At 30.7% G+C, this 18,656-nt stretch overlaps 1 protein-coding gene across 1 annotated transcript in view; it reads right to left on the reverse strand.

Annotated features, from left to right (window-relative positions):
- The window catches only part of LOC142348827 (ATPase family AAA domain-containing protein 3-like), a 54,205-nt gene that overhangs the window by 25,375 nt on the left and 10,174 nt on the right, over positions 1-18,656 (reverse strand). The window contains exon 4 of the mRNA XM_075400354.1: positions 15,444-15,679. Within this exon, the coding sequence (XP_075256469.1) occupies positions 15,444-15,679 (236 nt within the window). The remainder of the gene's footprint in view (positions 1-15,443; positions 15,680-18,656) is intronic.

Consider the following 18,656-nt stretch of genomic DNA (forward strand, 5'->3'; position numbering starts at 1 on the left):
ACTAGAACTAGGGTTAGAACTAGAATTAGAATTAGAAGTGGGGCTAGAACTACAATTAGAGCTAGAAATAGAACTAGATTCATTTTTTAAAGAACAACCCCACGGAGAAAAATTATTAGCACAAATACCACTTAATATTATATTACCACACATACATTTATCAGTTTTATCTTTATGAAATGATTCATACTGATATTTTAAAACAGCAATGTTTCCACATTTATAGTTACACTCTAAACATTGTAAAAGCATTTATAATAGGGTAAACTATAATATTTACCTAATCCTTCACAGGGTAATATTTAGCCATGATTTCAATTAAATCTTTAGTATTATCTTTAGATGTGATACACTCTGCTAAATATTTATTTCCTAAAGTATTGAGTGTATTAGTTTTATATCTATTATTTAAAATCAAATCAAGGTCTAATTCTTTTTTATCTTTAACAAAATTTATAATCTCTTCTCTAAATTCTTCATATTTATATATAGTTTGTTTAAAAACCTTCCTCCCTTTCTATTAAAAACTCCCATCTCTTCATTGACGAAGTCATAGTTACACTGATCAGTATAACTGCTTCCCTGATCAGTATAACTGCTTCGTGTTTCACCTTCCAACTCTTCTCCATATCCAACATTAACTAATGTATTTACTCTACTCAACATTGTGCTTGCTCCCATTGCTACAGTTCCAGCATTTCTTGATATTGAATTAGGATAAAAACAATTAAATATAAATAAACCTGCGCCTATAAATCCACCAATATTTGATAAAATTTTCATACCCTTTCCCATAATCATTTCTTTAGTTAGAACATCATTCTGAATTTTAATATTATTCAAAGTAAGAAGTTTATTAAAATAAAACTGATAATTATCATGATTAATAAGATTTCTATCTGTTGCATTAATCATTAGTGGTTTCATATATGCTATAAGTTTATTTATATCTTCTCTCTCTAAATCATCTTTTAAACTAAGAGCTTTTAAATCAAGGAAACCAACTCTTGAATCATATATCATTGTTCTATTACTACTAAAAATAAAAGTATTTTCCTTTTAATTATATTTAATTATACCATAACGAAGTTCATCTGACATTCCATCTGTATAATTATAATAGTTACTATTTAATTCACTAATTATTTTATTGAAGTCATGGTCACATTTATATATCTCATTAAAGTTTTTAAATAGGTCAGGTCCATTATAAGTTGTTAAATAAATAGTATCACAACTCATTCTTGCTGTATTAATTATTTGAGCTGGTTTATGACACATTACAATCATTTGAATATTATAATGTCCACCTTCAGTAAAATAATAACCTATATCCTTATTTAACCTATCACCCATATCATCAAGTACTATTACACAATTTTGAAATTTATGCATATTATTTTTTGTGATCATATTTATATCACATTTATTAAACCCGGTATAAAACTTATTAGACTCAGGATCTATCCAGTCTCTGTCATCTTTACACACTATAACTATAATTTTAGCTTGATCTTGAACTTGATCTCGATCTTAATCTTGATTTTGGACTGAGTATAATTTTAAATATTGTCTAATAAAAAATGTTTTGCCTGTACCAGTTCCACCATAAACAATAGTATGTAATGGTGACTTTTCATATTCAAATCTAACTAGACTCCTATTCATAAATCCACCAAAGCTTTCTTCTAGTTTTGTATATTTACTTGGTCTTGAATCATATATTATATAACAAATTCCAATAATAATAATAAAAATAAAAACTGCACTACCTGTTTCCATTTTTATATAAAAAATATAGATTTGATTTAGATTTAGACTTATAATTAGACTTAGATTTAATAAATTAATTATATAAAAATGCTCATCCTAACTTTTGAGGAATTCAATAATAAATTTAATATTGATAATAATGCTATGAGTGATATCAGAATAAAAGATATAGGTAAAGATATAAGTCTAACACCAATTGAGATTGCAATGAGAGATCAAACTCCAGATAGTATCAGGTATCCTAACTTCAACATTATTGTAAATCTAAATCCAACTGAAGGTACACATTGGGTTTTAGTTATAAGAAGAGAAGGTGGTCCAACATATTACTTTGATAGTTTTGGTGTAGAAACTCCACCTTTATTTTTAGAAGAATATGTTGATCTAGGCTCTAATAAAAGAATACAACAATATGATGAATCTTAATGTGGGGCTTATTGTTTATACATGATCTATCTTATTGATAGAGGATTTAGAATTAAAAGTGCTTTGAATATTCTAGTTAATCAATGTAAATATCCAGGAATATATACTGAGTGTTTTTGTTTGAATTGTAGTAGAGGTGATGTTAACGATAATGATAATGTTAATGATAATGATAATGTTAATGATAAGGATAATATCATTGATAATGATAATGACAATGATAATGATAGAGATAATTTTATATATCTATTTGATGAAAAATATCAAAGGAGTAAATCTAATAGGAATAGCAATAGTAATAGCATTAATGGTGAAACATGGACGAAGTCCCATAGTCCTACTAATAATATCCGTGAAGCGGTTTCACCGATATCTGTAAACATAAATGATGATCTATATTCATGGTTAAATGATGATGATATAATTACTGAAGCCGCATTCCCAGATAACTTTAGCTGTATAATATCTGGTCCTAGTGAATGTGGTAAGACATTCTTATTAAAAAAACTAATTCTAGCTAGTATATACTTTGATAAGCTATACATCATTGGACCTACTGGTGATCAGTACCATGGTATAGAAAGAATAAACCCAAAAGCAGATGTTGAATTTATTAAAGATATAAAAGATTTACCATCTCCTGATAAACTACCCAAAGACTTAAAGAAAGTTATGATATTTGATGATGTTAGAGCCAAAGAACCAGTTATTAATGAATACTTTTGTAGAGGTAGACATAATAACTGTAATATGATATATCTTAATCAAAACCTGTTCTCTCTGGATAGGCAGAGTGTTAGAGAGAACTGTAATCTATTTATTTTATTTGAACAGAGAGGTAAAGTCTTAGCATCGATATATCAAGATTTCTTTAATAATGTTGAACTTAGTTATAATGATTTTGCTAATATATGGAATAAGGTATGGAAAGAGCCTTATAATTATATTGTCATTGATATAACTAAAAATAAAAATATTAATGGTAAACTAAGAATTAATTGGGATCGGAGAGTTTTGTAGTTTAGTTTAAGTTTAAGTATCAAGGAACCTGCTTCGCACATAAGTGTAAGTCTAAGTACAAGCCTAAGTATCGGGAACCTGCTTCGCAGATAAGTATAAGTATAAGTATCAGGGAACCTGCTTCACAGATAAGTCTAAGTAAGTATCAGGGAACCTGCTTCGCAGATAAGTATAAGTCTAAATCAAATGTGAAGTAAAACTTAATTTATCACCATTAAAGTCTATAGGTCTTCCATGCTCATCTTTAATATGAAACTCAATATATTCTATTCTATCTTTAGTTACATTTTGATACAAGATATTAGTTGGTATAATATTTATCAAGTAACCTATTTGTTCTGTTAGATTAAAGGTATATAATATATCTGCATCTTTACCATTATCTTTAGCTCCAGATATCACATTACAAGGAATGTTAATAGTACTAAAACCCATAATATCAATAATTTTCTGAGATTTATATCTACCTTTTTTATAAATTATTTTTCTAAATCCTAGTAATGAGGCTAGTGAGTTTTCTATATCAAAGCTGAGTGCTCCTTGTTTTATTTCCATTAAACATTTCATCGTATTCTTATCAGGTTCTATTAAAACATTACCATCAGTTTCTTCTTTTATTAATTCTGCTATGTCAGTTAACTCATATGCTCCCGGTGTAATAGTTGAATATAGCAACGGGATTCCTTTATAATTATAATTAAGTATAGATGTAATGTTTGGGCTTGAGGTAGAGATAGGGTTAAGGTTAGGGTCAGAGCTAAGAGCCCGAGGTAAAGCTTCATCATCTTCTATAACAGTACTAGCATATAAGAATTGATTATTTCTCCTATTCACATTAAACCCCGAATTATAAACAGATAATCTAATTAAACCTAATTTTGTTGTATTAAGTATAGGTTCACTAAAGTTAAACTTTTCTGTTGGTTTTATCATTCTAAAGTTAAGTGTATGTTCTTCTTTAGTTTTAGTTAAAGCATCATGTATCTTTTGCAGTTCCCATAAGATTAAATTTTCTGTCATTTTTTATCTAATAAAAATGGATTTTAATTTGGATACAACTTATGGTTATATTAATGATATACACAAAAGTAAGATTATAAAATATAAACCTAATAATCTGGCAACAATGAATACGGTTAATACTAACATTAATATCATACTCAATAGAGAAGAGAATCACTTAAATTTGCGTGATTAATATCTAGAGATAGAGTTTGTTGTATCAGATGATGCTGGTGGTGTATTTGCTAATGATGCTAATATTAGATTAGTTAATTATGGTATGATGGCATTGTTTAGTTCAATTAAGCTTGAAACTAGTGGTGGTAGGACTACTGAATATATAGATGATTGTCATCCTAATCTATTGATGTATAAGTTATTAACTAGTACTGGTGATGAATATGAGAGTGGTTTTGTTAGAAATCAGGGCAATAGAGATAGTCAACTTAAAGGTGACCATATTGCTGCACAGCGAGGACATATGTATATGATGATTAAGATGAGTGATCTATTTGGTTTCGTAAATGATTTAGAAAAGATTATATATGGTTTAGGATTTAAACCAATATTAAAAAGGAGTAATAATGATAGAGCTCTATATAGAGTTAATGCTAATCCTGGCGCAGTTGCCAATGATGGTAATATAGAAATTAGAGATATATCATGGTGTGTACCTAGTATTGATCTTAGTAATGATAATAGAATTATTGTTTAAAAGGGTTTAAATAAAAAGAATAATGTAGACTTTAGTTATTATGAAAGAAAGACATTTTATAAGAATGTGCCCAATGCTACTAACTTCTTGTTTGATCTTGGTATGGAAAGTGGTATGGAAAGACCGCAACATATAATAGTTGGTTTTGAAAATAATAATGTTAATGAACAAACTCATGATGCAAGTACACTTGATGTAATGAATGTTACTGAATGTTATTGTAAGATTGGTAGTGAGTTTTATCCCCAGGATAGAATGAATATTAATTATGGAACCAATAATTATAATGAGGCTTTTAAAGAGATTGTTAGCTTTAATAAAGATTATAATGGGCTACCACATAATATAAAACCATATATAAATCATAGAACATTCAAAAGTAATTATAGAATATATGTATTCGATACTAGATATCAAAGGGATCATATAGGTCCACAACCAATACAAGTTAATTTTGAATTTAGTGCTGCAGTTGCAGATGTTATATGTCATGCATTAGTATTAACTAGAAAGGTTATTAGTGTGAATAGTGATGGTAAAAAGATGATAGACATAATATCATAGTTATAATTTAAGTCAAAGACATAACTCTAGCGATAATTATAATTTTAGATATAACTCTAGCGATAATTTAAAATTATAGTATAATATAGTTATTGTTATAATTATATACTTTTACTTATACATAACCATAAAATTATACTTATAGCTAGTCAGCTCTAATTGTTACTCTTGTTAACACCCAACTATTTCTTATTAGTATTAACAAAACCTTTAGCATAAATAAAATCTAATTTCTTTTTATTCTCTAGAGATAGAACTCCATCCATCCTGGATAAACCTCCAGCTTCAAGCTTAATCTTAGGCTTAGGTCTAACCTTGGGCTTAGACCTCGGCTTGGGTTTAGGCTTAATAACAACAAAGGGATTATACTTTTTAACTTCCATTATTTTTTATATAGAGAAATGAGTCTTTTAAATAAGTTCAAAACTAATTCATATTGTGTTGGAGGTAGACATTATAGTGGTACTGTTAATATAAGAGGAGCTATCACTTCAAAAGGTACTAAAATGTTAAAAGGTAATTGTGTTTTATGTAGAAGGAATAAATCAATGAGAGTATCTGATGCAACAATAGAAGCAGGACTTAAAGATTTCTTTAAAAGTGTTGGTAGGGCTACAGTTAATTTTGGAAAGAAAGTTGCTAATAATCCAGTAAGAGCATTAGAAATAGCAAGTAAAATAGGAAGTGCAGCTGCATCTAGAAACCCTAAAGCAGCTCTAGCGGCTACACCTGATTTAATTAAATTTGCAACTACTGGTGAAGGTATAAAAGTAGTACAAAAAAGAAGAGGGTTATATTTAGGTACAAAGAAAAGATAATTATTTGATTATGATTATGATTATGTTTATGATTATAGCTATGATTATGATTATATATTTATCGATAAATATTAAAACTAATATTATTATTATTACTAAAAACATTGTTATTACTAAGCACTAATATCTTTAATCTAAAAAAATACTCAACTTATTCTTCTTGTTCTTCTTATATTCTTCATATAACTTAACAAATTCATTATATTCATCATTATCTATGTTATTATCATTCATTGATTTAGTATATAGTTTATTAAACTTATCACTAAACTGTTTACAAATATACATTTGTGAATGCTTTATAATTTTATTTCTAATTTTAGTATTAATTGTTTTTGATAAGGAACCACAAACAGTTGCTGTAGCAAAAGCTGTTGGTATAGAATAAGCTAATCCTATACCTGTTAATGCAACTGATGTTGTTGTTGCAGTTGTTGCTATAGATGATAATACTATTTCTGTCATCTCAGCTACGTTAATATAATTCTTATATCTGCTTAGCTTCTTATTACAGTTATTAGTTTCAGTTTCATAATAATTTCTAATATCTTTTATAATGTTAATATTGTTGTTAAATTTATTATTAGCTTGAATCTTTTCGTTCATCAATCTTTCTGATACTGATGATAAATCTGGATATAGTAATCTCTTACTCGGTGCTGTTGGATTGGTCATTGCTTTGCTTATTTTCATCAGTAAAAACTCTTTCTATTTCTTTCATTATATCTTCTTGATTAAAACTATAATGCATCTCAAGTCTATCTTTCTCTTTATTATCAAGTAACTTACTTTGTAAAAGTTTAGCAATTATATATTGTACTATAACACCTCTAAGAGATTTATTGTATTCTTTCATTTCTCTCAGACCGTTAGTAAACATTTCATCTAGTTGTATGTTAGTTATATTCTGATTAAATTTATTATTATCAAATTCTTGCTTTAATTGATTATATTTAGAGATAGTATCTGCAGCAACTTTATTACAAAACTTAACAGTATTTCTGACTTCATTTGTTGATTCAATAAACTCATTAATTAGTTCTTCATTAACTTGTGTTTCATTTAGTTGCAATGTTTTAGTTGTAACTTTATCAAAGTCACCCTTTCTTAGTTCAGTTATGTTTTTACTCAAAATGTCTATTTTATTAGAAGAGGATAATAAGTTATTGTCACAATACTCTTTATTAACAACATCTTTTTCATCTCTAGGAGGATGAACATTTGTAATTTTATAGGTATCCTTCATATCAATATCATCATTATCTTCTAGGAATAACCCACGAGCCTTACTTAGTGTTAAGTTGTTTCCATTCCCTATATGACGTTTCGCTTGGTTAAATCTATTTCTTGTCATTATTTATATTAAGAAATATATTTAACGATTCCAAAACCTCATTATTAGATTCAAAATCAAACTCGGATTTCAATAGTCCCTGTTCATAATATTTACCTTCTATTCTCTCTCAATTAATATCTTCTATTTTATATGTTGGTGGATGTGTTTTTAGAACTTCATTCACTTTAAACAATTCTCTATTCCAATTAGAAGTGTAACCTTTAGAGAAGATATTACGTTTATCTGCATTTCTAACATAATCACCAACTTTAAATATTGGTGTTGCTTTGGTAGAATTAACATAGTATTTAACTTTATCAGGATTATTAGAAGCGTCAACTGGTGTCATATTAATTGTTGAGTGAATGTTATTGTTATATGTTATAACAGCATTATTTAATATACTTACCCAATTACCATCACCGTTGATGAACATAGGTTTATTTATTATATGTAATAATGTTCTATTAAATCTCTCTATGAATACAGCCTTTAAATCACTACAAGTAGAATATAGCTCTATCCCTGAAGCGGCTTTGCCGGTTTCATATTCTTTAAGTAAAGATTTAAATGTTTTATTGTAAAACTCACTACCTCTATCTACCCATAACTTTTCTGGTTTTCGTCCTTCTGATAGGATTGTTTTAAAACCATTAGTTATAGATAAACCAGATTTATTCTTTAATGGAATAGCGCATGCATATTTTGTGAATATATCTATAACTGTTAATATAAACTTATAATTATTATTGTATTTACTTAGAGATGACTTATTAATTAAATCAGCTGACCATGTTTCATCTTTATATAATGGTATTATTCTTTCTCTTCTAAACTTTGTTATTCGAGGACTGAATACTTCTTTAGCTAGTTGTTGTTGTTGTTGTTTTTCCACAATTTTTATGAACGTAGTCATGATTTCACCTATTTACCATAGTTAAAAACAAAATTATCTAGTTGGTCTTGATTAATAATATTCATAGATAATAGTTGCTTAGATATATCTAGCATTTCATCATATAACCCATCATGACCAGCTTTTGTTTCTAGTATTAATAATTCTAGTCTTTCTACTAAATTATTTGGGTTGCCATTTAATCCCCTGCCAAATATATCATCTCTTACCCCCATTATACGTTTTATTGTTCTATATCTAGCGCTTTTCTGATCCCCTTTTCCTAAATCATATCTAATATCCTTTAAAAACCTTTTAATTTTGTTTTCATCTGCCTCAACCTTATCATCATATGTTACATTTGATTTAGTAAAAAAATCAGTAAATCCTTCTGAAAACTCATATACATTATCCCTAACTAAAAATGCACCCTGCTCTAGAGTTAAATCAACACCATTCATTTTATATCTCCTACTAGGTAAATCTACGAGTTCTAATTTTAATTGAGGATTAGTTTGAGCCCCCATGTCATGAAGAAGTTTGGCTGTTTTTGTATCAACATAAACTGGTGCTATATCTTGAGTTTGCTTTATGGTCCCCTTTAACGTTTCACCAATCTGCGAAGCAGTTTCACCCATCTTGGAAGCAGTTTCATTAAACTGGGAACCAGCTTGCTCGATCACCTTAGTTTGTTTATCTAACTCTTGATTTTGCCAATCTATTGCTCTTAATGTTTGTTCACTTAATGCTAGATTCTGTTCATTGTTTGCGTTTAAAGTTTTGGTTAGAGGATCAAATAACTCTTCTATTTCACCATAATATTCTTGTTGTTTTAATTTATCTTCTAATCTATTCCTTCTGTTTTGTTTTTCTAGATTGTTTAATTCTATAAGTTTATCTAGTTTAGTCATTTTATATGTATTGAAAAATTATAATAAGAGTAAAAAAATGGATAATGAAAACAGCTTCTCTCTTAATCTAAAAAGATGTTTAGCTTGTAAAAGACGTTGTAATACTATAGATGAGTTCATTGTTCATATTAAGGAACCAAATCATGATGATTTAATAATTTCAACTTATTCTAAATATGTAGATGGGGCTGGGAAGATAATAAAATTTCTAGAATATAATAAAAATATAATAGCTGGAGCTACACTACATAAGAATACAATCATGGGAGACACTATGGAAAAATATATGGCTCATAATGATTTATAATATACTAACTACCAACCATATGGATGTAATGAATGAATAAGGTCTATAATTATTTGTTATAAAAATTAGCAAAGCTCGTTATATAATATAATAGCAACTTCAATTAACTTTCTATCATCATTAATGGTTAGTTCTAGAATATTATTAACCAGTAGGTCTTTGTCTCCATCTAATGATGCTGGGCGGATCATTTTTATTAAATCTCTTTTGAATAGATATAGATTCTCATCATGAGGATAGCTTTTAATATTATTTACATAAAATCTTTTATCATCAAAAGTGTTTAGACTTATCTTACTTGTTTTTGTTGTTGTCATGTTATCACCAACTTTTTGTATTCTACATTCATCTACTGAACTCTGTATTAATCATTAATGCATCATAATAATCTATGTGCCTAGCATTATTATGCTTCTTTATTCCTTTTTCTTTAGTGTTTTTAGGATAATTTTTGAAGCTATATGTTTTGGGGGACAATGCTATAAATTCCTCAATAATCCTACTTCCCAGCTCGTGCTCAAACTTGCCGGGGACTTTATTATTAGTTTTTATAGGCATGTCTAGATTACTTAAGTCCATATGCTCATCACTAACTTTACCTTCACTATAACTTAATATGAAACTGTCCGTATCCATATAGTGAAGTGTTAGATCTTTGAGGGATCGTTGTAGAATATAATAGAATACATCATACATGTGTAATTTACTTAATTCTAAGATAGTAACACCTACATATACTGGAGAATCATATTCTATTTTTTTCTTTATATATTCTATTTGGCTATAATCTCTATATCTAGTTATATTCTTAAATGTTGGTTTACTTACACTTTTCATTATCTTTTCTTCATCATGCAAGAACTTGCTTTGAAAGAAGTGTAGAGGATTCATGCACATTCTTCCATATAATGAGTTATTCATTAATTTCCTTACATCCTTTTCTGCTTCAGTTTCAGCTGTTGCTCTTTTATTTGTATTGTTTTGTATATAATCGCTACATATATAATCTTGTTTAAATTTAATTACTCTATGTATTTTTGTTACTTTTACTCCCATCTTAACATAGAACTTTAACATCCTATAATGAACCATATATTCTGTTTTGTTGTTTTGGTCTAAGATTAATTTCTCTGTTCTTGCTTTACTTTTCTCTCTTTCTCTACATCCCAATTCATCATTTATCTTTCTTTTATTAGGCATTAGTGCTAACTGTTCTCTCTTTACATTCATTAGTATAATCAATATCACAAACTATATAGTAACCATGATCACTATCATCTGGAGTATTCAATATTACATCTAGAGTAGTAGTAGTAATAAACTCAAAATCCTTATAAGGTAACTTTTGCATCATTGCATAACCATATAGGTTGTTTGCGTCTATGTACCATATATTCCTATTAATAACTTTATCATTAGTATTAGTATTAGTACTAGTATTAGTATTAGTATTAGTATTATCATTAATATTAGCATTAGTATTAGTATTACTATCTGCGAAGCAGGTTCCCTGATTATTTATATATCTATCTCCCATTATTCCACATATACCACCTCTCTTTGCTCCAACAAAATCATCTAGCATTTGTTTATCTTGTAATGTATCTAATATTACACCGCTTGACATTAACCAACAGTCAAAACTATAACCTGGGAGACTTACATAGTGTAGGGGATTGAGTTTGAATTCTTTCATGCTTAGTTTAACATATTCATTCATGCAATAGTCTAATATTTCCACATCATTTTGTAAATACTCTATAGTTAGATATTTTCCAGTTTTATGACTGTTTTCATTATTAAAATTACCTACTTCCTCTTGTGTTGGTAATTTATTATGTAGTGAGGATTTGAAGTCTTCTATTTTTAGATTACCTATAAGATTATTATAGGAGTCTAAACCAACGTATTCATATGGATATAATGTTTTAGTTTTACACCCATATATCTTTGCCATTTGATCTAGGGGCATAGATAAGAAGTTATAACTATCTAAGAATTTAAGACAACCAATGCTAAACATCTTAGACTTACCAGCAGCTAGTGATATGTTATCTACTTTTCTTTTATCATTATTCTGTTTAAAGAGTTCACTGTATAGTAGGTTGAAGTCATAGCCAGAGCCATTATGGAATATTACTGGAATGAAGTTTTGTTGTTTGTATCTTAGATTACATATTTTACAAGGTGGTCCTCTATATTTACCAGTTTCATGACAATGATCTCTTACTTTATTAATACATGTTTTACTGCAGATATGACAAGTGTTATTAGTTTCATGATATAATTTATCTTCTTCTGTGAATATCATCTTTTCATTATGTTTGAAATTATTCTCTGTTTCTATTTCTAATAGATCTCTAGCAAATCTTTTGATGCAGCCTAGACCGAAGTAGTGCTTGAAGTTACTTTGCCAGGTGTAACCCACAGCTATTGGAATTTGTTCAGCTATTACATATTTACAATCATTAGTTGAGACTTCAACAATGCAACATTCTATATCGGCACTTATAATATTTTTTATATTCTGACGTTTGTGTTCATTTACAAAAGTAATATGTTTTTTCTTAGGACAAACAATCTCTGGTTTGAATGAGGTGCTGCATTCGTGTTTATCATATTTAGTTTGTGAGTTAAACCAATAGGTACACCTATCACAATAATAATATTTAATGTTGTTTTTATTTGGTCGTTCTAACAAGGTTTCTATATTTTTTATTAGGGCACAGTGTTCTATTTGACCATTACTCCAAACTAGTATTCTTACATCTTTTCTATCTTTATTAAAATCATCCACTTGTTTAAACAATTCTATTTTACCATTACCACAAGGTGTGTATACCCAAATATTAATATTATACAATTTCTGTATTCTTATTATATAAGCAAAATCATCTTCATATTGTTGTCTTGGTTCAATTAGTTTATCTACATATTTACCTTCTCGAGTTGCATGGTGTGGGGCGGGATGTAGCCAAGCATCTATAGTTAATTGTAAGCAATTGTATTTATAACTACGTATATTTAATATCGATTTAGAGTTTTTGAGATCAGGAGGTAAATCTACATAACTACCAATAGATGCTTTAGTTGGTTCAATGTTTAACTGAATACTTCTTATTCCAAGAAACTCAAAATCATAACCATAACCTTCATATATTTCCTTTTCGAAATCTAGCCACCGATTGAAGTCACCATATTCATATATTGCATTATTATTAATATAATCAGTATTGAAAAATATTTTAGTAGTTTTAACTTCTTTGGTTCTCTTCTTATAATCACATTCAGCCGTGATCTTATATTTAAAACTCTTAACTTTACGAAACTGGTAACAGTTTTTAATTTCTTCTAAAGAGTAATTAGTTGCTTCATCTATATCTTCAATGTAATTCCCACCTTTATCAGTAATATAAAATTCTCTCATGTTCTGACTTGAGTTTATATCGAAGTCTTCTGTGTTTTCTAGATACATGCGGTTGTGACTATATGAATGAGTAGTTAGAGCTACTTTACTTCTAAATTCTTCATGACATTCTTTACATTCATACTTAATTCTGGTGTAGATATCCTCTTCAGTTTTAGGTTTGGTGGCTGGTTTAGTTTTAATAATATAATTATCTTCATCCAAATTATACACCCTCTCCGAGATTTCCTCTTCTTCAGACTCAAACATTTTCTCCAATAGTTCCTTATGTTTGAGATCGTATGATTGATGCCTGTATAAAGCCTTCTTTGATTCAAAGGATAGATTACAGACATCGCAGAAGTTTATGACACTAGTATTAGTTGATTGAGACATGTATTTTTTAGGGAAATAATCAAAAAATAATTTTTCGAAAAATGAAAATGAAATGCGATAAGTGTATAAATAAACCTTGGAAAGAATGTTGTAATAATTGTAAAGAAGTAGGATATTCTTGTTATGTATGTAAAAATATGGTTAAGGTTAAAGATTATATAGAACATTTGGGATATCATTATTCTGATCCTGATCAATATCTAACGTGTAGTATGTGTAATGTTTATAAACATATATCATTATAGAGATTTAGAAAAAGGAAATGTAGACTATGTATTTATCTTCATAGATATAGATATGGTCACACTAGAAATCAATTCAGAGAGCATGTTTATAAGTATAATATTCAAGAAGACATAGAAAAACACTAATCACTGTGTTTCCACCGATCTCAGTGTTTTTGACTGTATACCCATCACAGTGTGTCCCATATACAGTCACACAGCAGGGATTATCCTTTTAAAGAACTGTGAATTTGGTTTTTTTATCTCACTTAGTTTCATAGTAATTCATCAGAGTCGGGGGACGTTCACTGGAGTCAGTGAGGAAGGAACCCCAAACCTTCCGTTTGCTAAAGCAACTTAACTAGACTCGACGATTTAACCACTACACCAAGTGAGACAGAAAGTTTTATTTTTAAATTGATTAAATATTGATTAGTGGATATATGAAAATTTTCATTATTTTAATATTTCTTTCAATTTTTGTTCAAGTTTTTTCGTAAGTTGGTTTTACGTGCTTTTTACACGGTCTCATCTGCGAAGCAGTTTCACTGATTAGTTTTATACTAGTATCTGGGGACGTCCACCGGAGTCGGTGGGCATAGAACCCAAACTATCCGTCTGATAACAGTTAATTACCAGCTTAACTCTGTACTAATGGTTTGCACTAAGTGAGACAAGAAATTATAGATTTAAAATATAAAAGAAGTGAAAATAGAGCTAATATATAGTAGTAGATAAAACAAGGGATTCAACAAACAGTAAAATTTGGCCCGATTCGACATGCGCGATTAGCGTTAGGAGAAAGGGACAAATTTTACTGGTGGTTGAATCCCTTGTTTTATCTACTACTAAAAAGCCAAAAATTAATTTAAAAATCAAGAAATATGTGCGAATTTTAAACTTGAAACGCATTTTCAGGCTCTGCAAAACACTGTGGTATCAATTTCCGAGGTTAAATATGTCAATATAGCATCGAATAAAAATCATTTTTATTCGATGAAACAAAAAACCAAATTACAAGCAAAAAATTGGGCCACTTAGACGGCTAAAAACGGCTATCTATATGTGCCATTCAGTCAAAAACTACTTTTCAAAGTCAAAAAGTCATTCACTAAACGGAGCGCATGATCAAAAAACTTCCCTCGCTCAGAAAAAATTAGCTCACATGGCAATTTTTGCTCTCTTTCACTTTTAGGTCAAAACAGCGTCTGAACGACTAGTACTTCCGGTAAAAAAATCTTCAGCAAACCAATACTCTTCGAGCGGTTAAAAAATAGGAGCGCTATAAGAGCCGGCTGAGAAGCTGAGGCGGCTATTGATAAGAGAAGCAACGGAATGCATTAATTAAATTGGTGCTAAATGTCAGATAGTAGGTTTGAAATATGAACAAGCATCTTTTGGCGTCAAGTATTCTATGCACAAATTTCGAAAAATAATTTAGAGCACCACGCATGTCTATCCGATATATATTTCTATTGATCAAAATTGACGTATTTCCCACTGAATTAATAAACTCGCCATAACAGCAAACTTTGCCATAATTCAAATATTTCATCAAGCAACTAGACTTCACAATAAGGTTGCGTGTCACAGTTGTTTAGTGATTAGTGCGGTCTAAAGGCGTTTACAAAGTAATGCTAGGAGTCTGACCGTGCGTGACAATTTGCTCCAGTCGGTTAGAAGTGCTTGAGCTCCTTGTCCCATTACACTTCCCGCAGTGGTGACTGCCTCCAACACAGTTGACCTGAACTGCTTCGACTCCTCTCTTATCTTCTCCAGTCTTAGATCGTGGTTCTCTCTCTCTATCTGAGCCTGTCCTGCCAATTCTGCTTTCACTCTCTTCATCTCATTCTCGTGTCGCACATCAGCTTCGTACTTGATGGTCGCTGTAACACACACGTGTATTCTAAACAACTCTTCCTCGTATCGCGTTATTAATTGTGTTCACTCATTGTAACGAGGTCCTTAAGCAGAGTAAACCAAGTGAAGCCGAAAAGCAGCTGATTAATAACAGAGAGTAGATTGCCGGAAAATAGCCACGAGAGACCTTCTTGACCTTCGATAGAATTGAAAAGCACAAAACAGACAGATAAATTGACCACCTATTATTTTCTGGAATTCGAACGGTTAGATTCGGAATGCTATATGCCACATGAAAGAAAAAGGTAGAGAGAACAAGAATAGAGCTCTGTTGAAATTAGATGCTCGAGAGAAAAAGAACATGACCATCGCGCGAATTGCTCTCAAACGACCGCCTAGCGGTTGGCGTCGGTAGCAGCCAGTTGGGGCTTAGGGATGCTAGCATTAGGGGGTATGAGAGCATTAGCTAGAATTAGGGGGGTAGGGTTGTGGTAGAGCTGGAGAAGAAGGGGTCCAAATCGTCAGGTTAGGGATAGAGGCATTGACGAAAATGATCTCAGGAAACTAGTTTTTGCCACACGGTTGTTGTTTGACACATCCAAGCACACAGGCATTTTTGAAAATTAAGCCAAATGGACAAAAAACGGTTAAAAATTTTTATCTATATTCAGTCAAAAACTTTTGAAAGTCAAAAACTCTGTTGAAACACGCACGTGCAAGTTTTAGAATGCCAGATCTTAACAGTGCCAGATCTTCCTTTATACAGTGCCAGATCTTAAAGTACTCAAACAGGTAAAAACGTGCTCTTCATTTGAAATTGAATGTACAGTTGTTACATACAGCCCCACGAAATGAGCACAGGGCGATCGGAGCACAGGTTCCATATAATTCAGGATCCGATTCTTTTTTCACTTCAATTAATCTTCTCCAGAAGTTTTCCAACCATTGATGTTTTTCACAAGTGTTTTTGCCATTGCTGTATCCTCATCTAATGTCTTTCATTGAGGAAAATTAACCCTTTTATTCGAAAAGAAACAAAGACAATTGGATAAAGCAGAAATGGGATCTTTTCAATTTGTGCTCCCCACAGTACGTTATGCTCCCCCAGTTCAGAGCATGTGCTATTATATGGTAAATCAATATTTAAAAATAAGGCCCATGCGTCTAGGGGTTGCAAATAATATGCACCCACTATGCTTGGGGGGCACAAACGGAAAAGATCCCAAATATGTTTCAAAAGTCAAAAAGACAAAAACGGTTCACCAAAAGAGTTTCATCAGCAAAAGAAAAAAGTTAATTACCTGCAAAAGTGATTTTCCTGTTTTCTATGCAAAAATAGAATTTATTCGTTTCCCCCAAATCACCAAAGAACTGACCTCCAAAATGTTGATAAACGTGCTGGCACGAGAGTGCAATTACAGTATGTGGGTTTAACTATAAGCACTAATTGTATGGGGGTATAGACCCTGAAAGTTATACTATTTTCGCAATCAAAAATTGTAATCACTTTAGCAAGTAAAATTTTTGACTGAAATTGCACAACGCGTGTTTCAAAATGGTTACGTGACTCTGCTAAAGTCACTTCGACACTCGCATATATCTCGAATCGCTTCGCAGTTCTCAATTAATGCCAGACTTTCTCAGACTTCATCTGAGTTACGTAACCAATAATTCTTTAAACGCAGCTCAGGAAAAAAAAATACCAAATTTTCCTTAACAAACACTATCACAAAAAATCGACGAAATTGACAGCAATAGAACATCTTATGTTAAACACAAAACTCCCAAAACGCAATCATAAATTTGAAAAATCAAGAACTGCTAAAAAAAGATCTCCCCAACATGTCATAATGAAAAAAAAATAGCTCAAAATTGCATTAATTACTTCAGTTGGTCAAAGATACCTCCAGACGCACTCTTATTAGTTTCGATAAATGAGGCAAACAACTTTGACTGAAAAAGTTGGCATTACAGCTGAAAAACTGCTTTCAAAAACTGAACAAAACAGTTAGTTGCTTAGCGAAACTTAGCTTAAATGAGGCATGAAACGAAAACCCCACTTTTCTTCTTTCTCCTTTTCTCTTTTTTACAATTTGACCGTAACAATTTTTTCACGCTTTTCAATTCCTTATTCAAATACACTCCAAGAGTACGTGATTCTGTTTCATGTTTTGTTTCTAATCCATCAATGGATATATACCTTTTTTTAATAATGTACTAATTGACAAATTACTCAAAGAAATTGTGGTTATTGTTGAAAACTTATTCGGTTTCTGGAAACATAACCTAACGTCGGGCGAATTGTTCTCAAAGGACTGACGAGCGGTTGGGTTGGCTTCGTCAGTAGCTAGCTACTGTATAGTGATGCAAGCTTTAGCTAAATTGAAAGGGAGTGGGTTGAACGTGCCCGGGCGCACGGAATCGGGTGCACAGGGGGTTGCAGCGCGCTGCGTTACGAGTTGAGAGAAGTGCAGGGGGCTTGGATGGGGTGAAGAGGTTAGTTGAGTGATGTGGTGAAGGGGTTAAGTGTGGGGGTCAAACTCTTCTTAAGTCTACTATCACACCATTTCTCTCCATAACAGCTTTGGTATACCGCATACTTTGAGTCTAGTAAGCCCTAAGAACTTAATGCCCTCCAGGCGTTAAATTTTTATCCCGTTTTTGCGGAATAAAAGTCATAAGGTCAAAACAAAAATTTTTCAGGCGGAATATCGTAGCAGACCGAAGTAACAGCCGAAAGAATTCAATCAGAGACTCGAAGCGTCGGAACTTTTCTTTTGAAACACTTATTCTTTACCAGATTTTACGAAAAATATTTGGTATAAAATTAAACCGCTGTCATAACGAGAAAGATTTGAGCGTTGAAACAACCCTGCAATATTCATTGAAACAATCTCAAATTTAAAAAAAAACAAGTGTGACATCATTCAGAAACCGTACAAGAGAAGACGAAGAGATTCAAAAAACAGGCATTTTGACGAGAAAACCCACCAACCACCGGTG

This window comes from Convolutriloba macropyga, chromosome 10 (genome assembly GCF_964194025.1).
Source record: "Convolutriloba macropyga chromosome 10, txConMacr16.3, whole genome shotgun sequence".
Taxonomy (NCBI): domain Eukaryota; kingdom Metazoa; phylum Xenacoelomorpha; order Acoela; family Convolutidae; genus Convolutriloba; species Convolutriloba macropyga.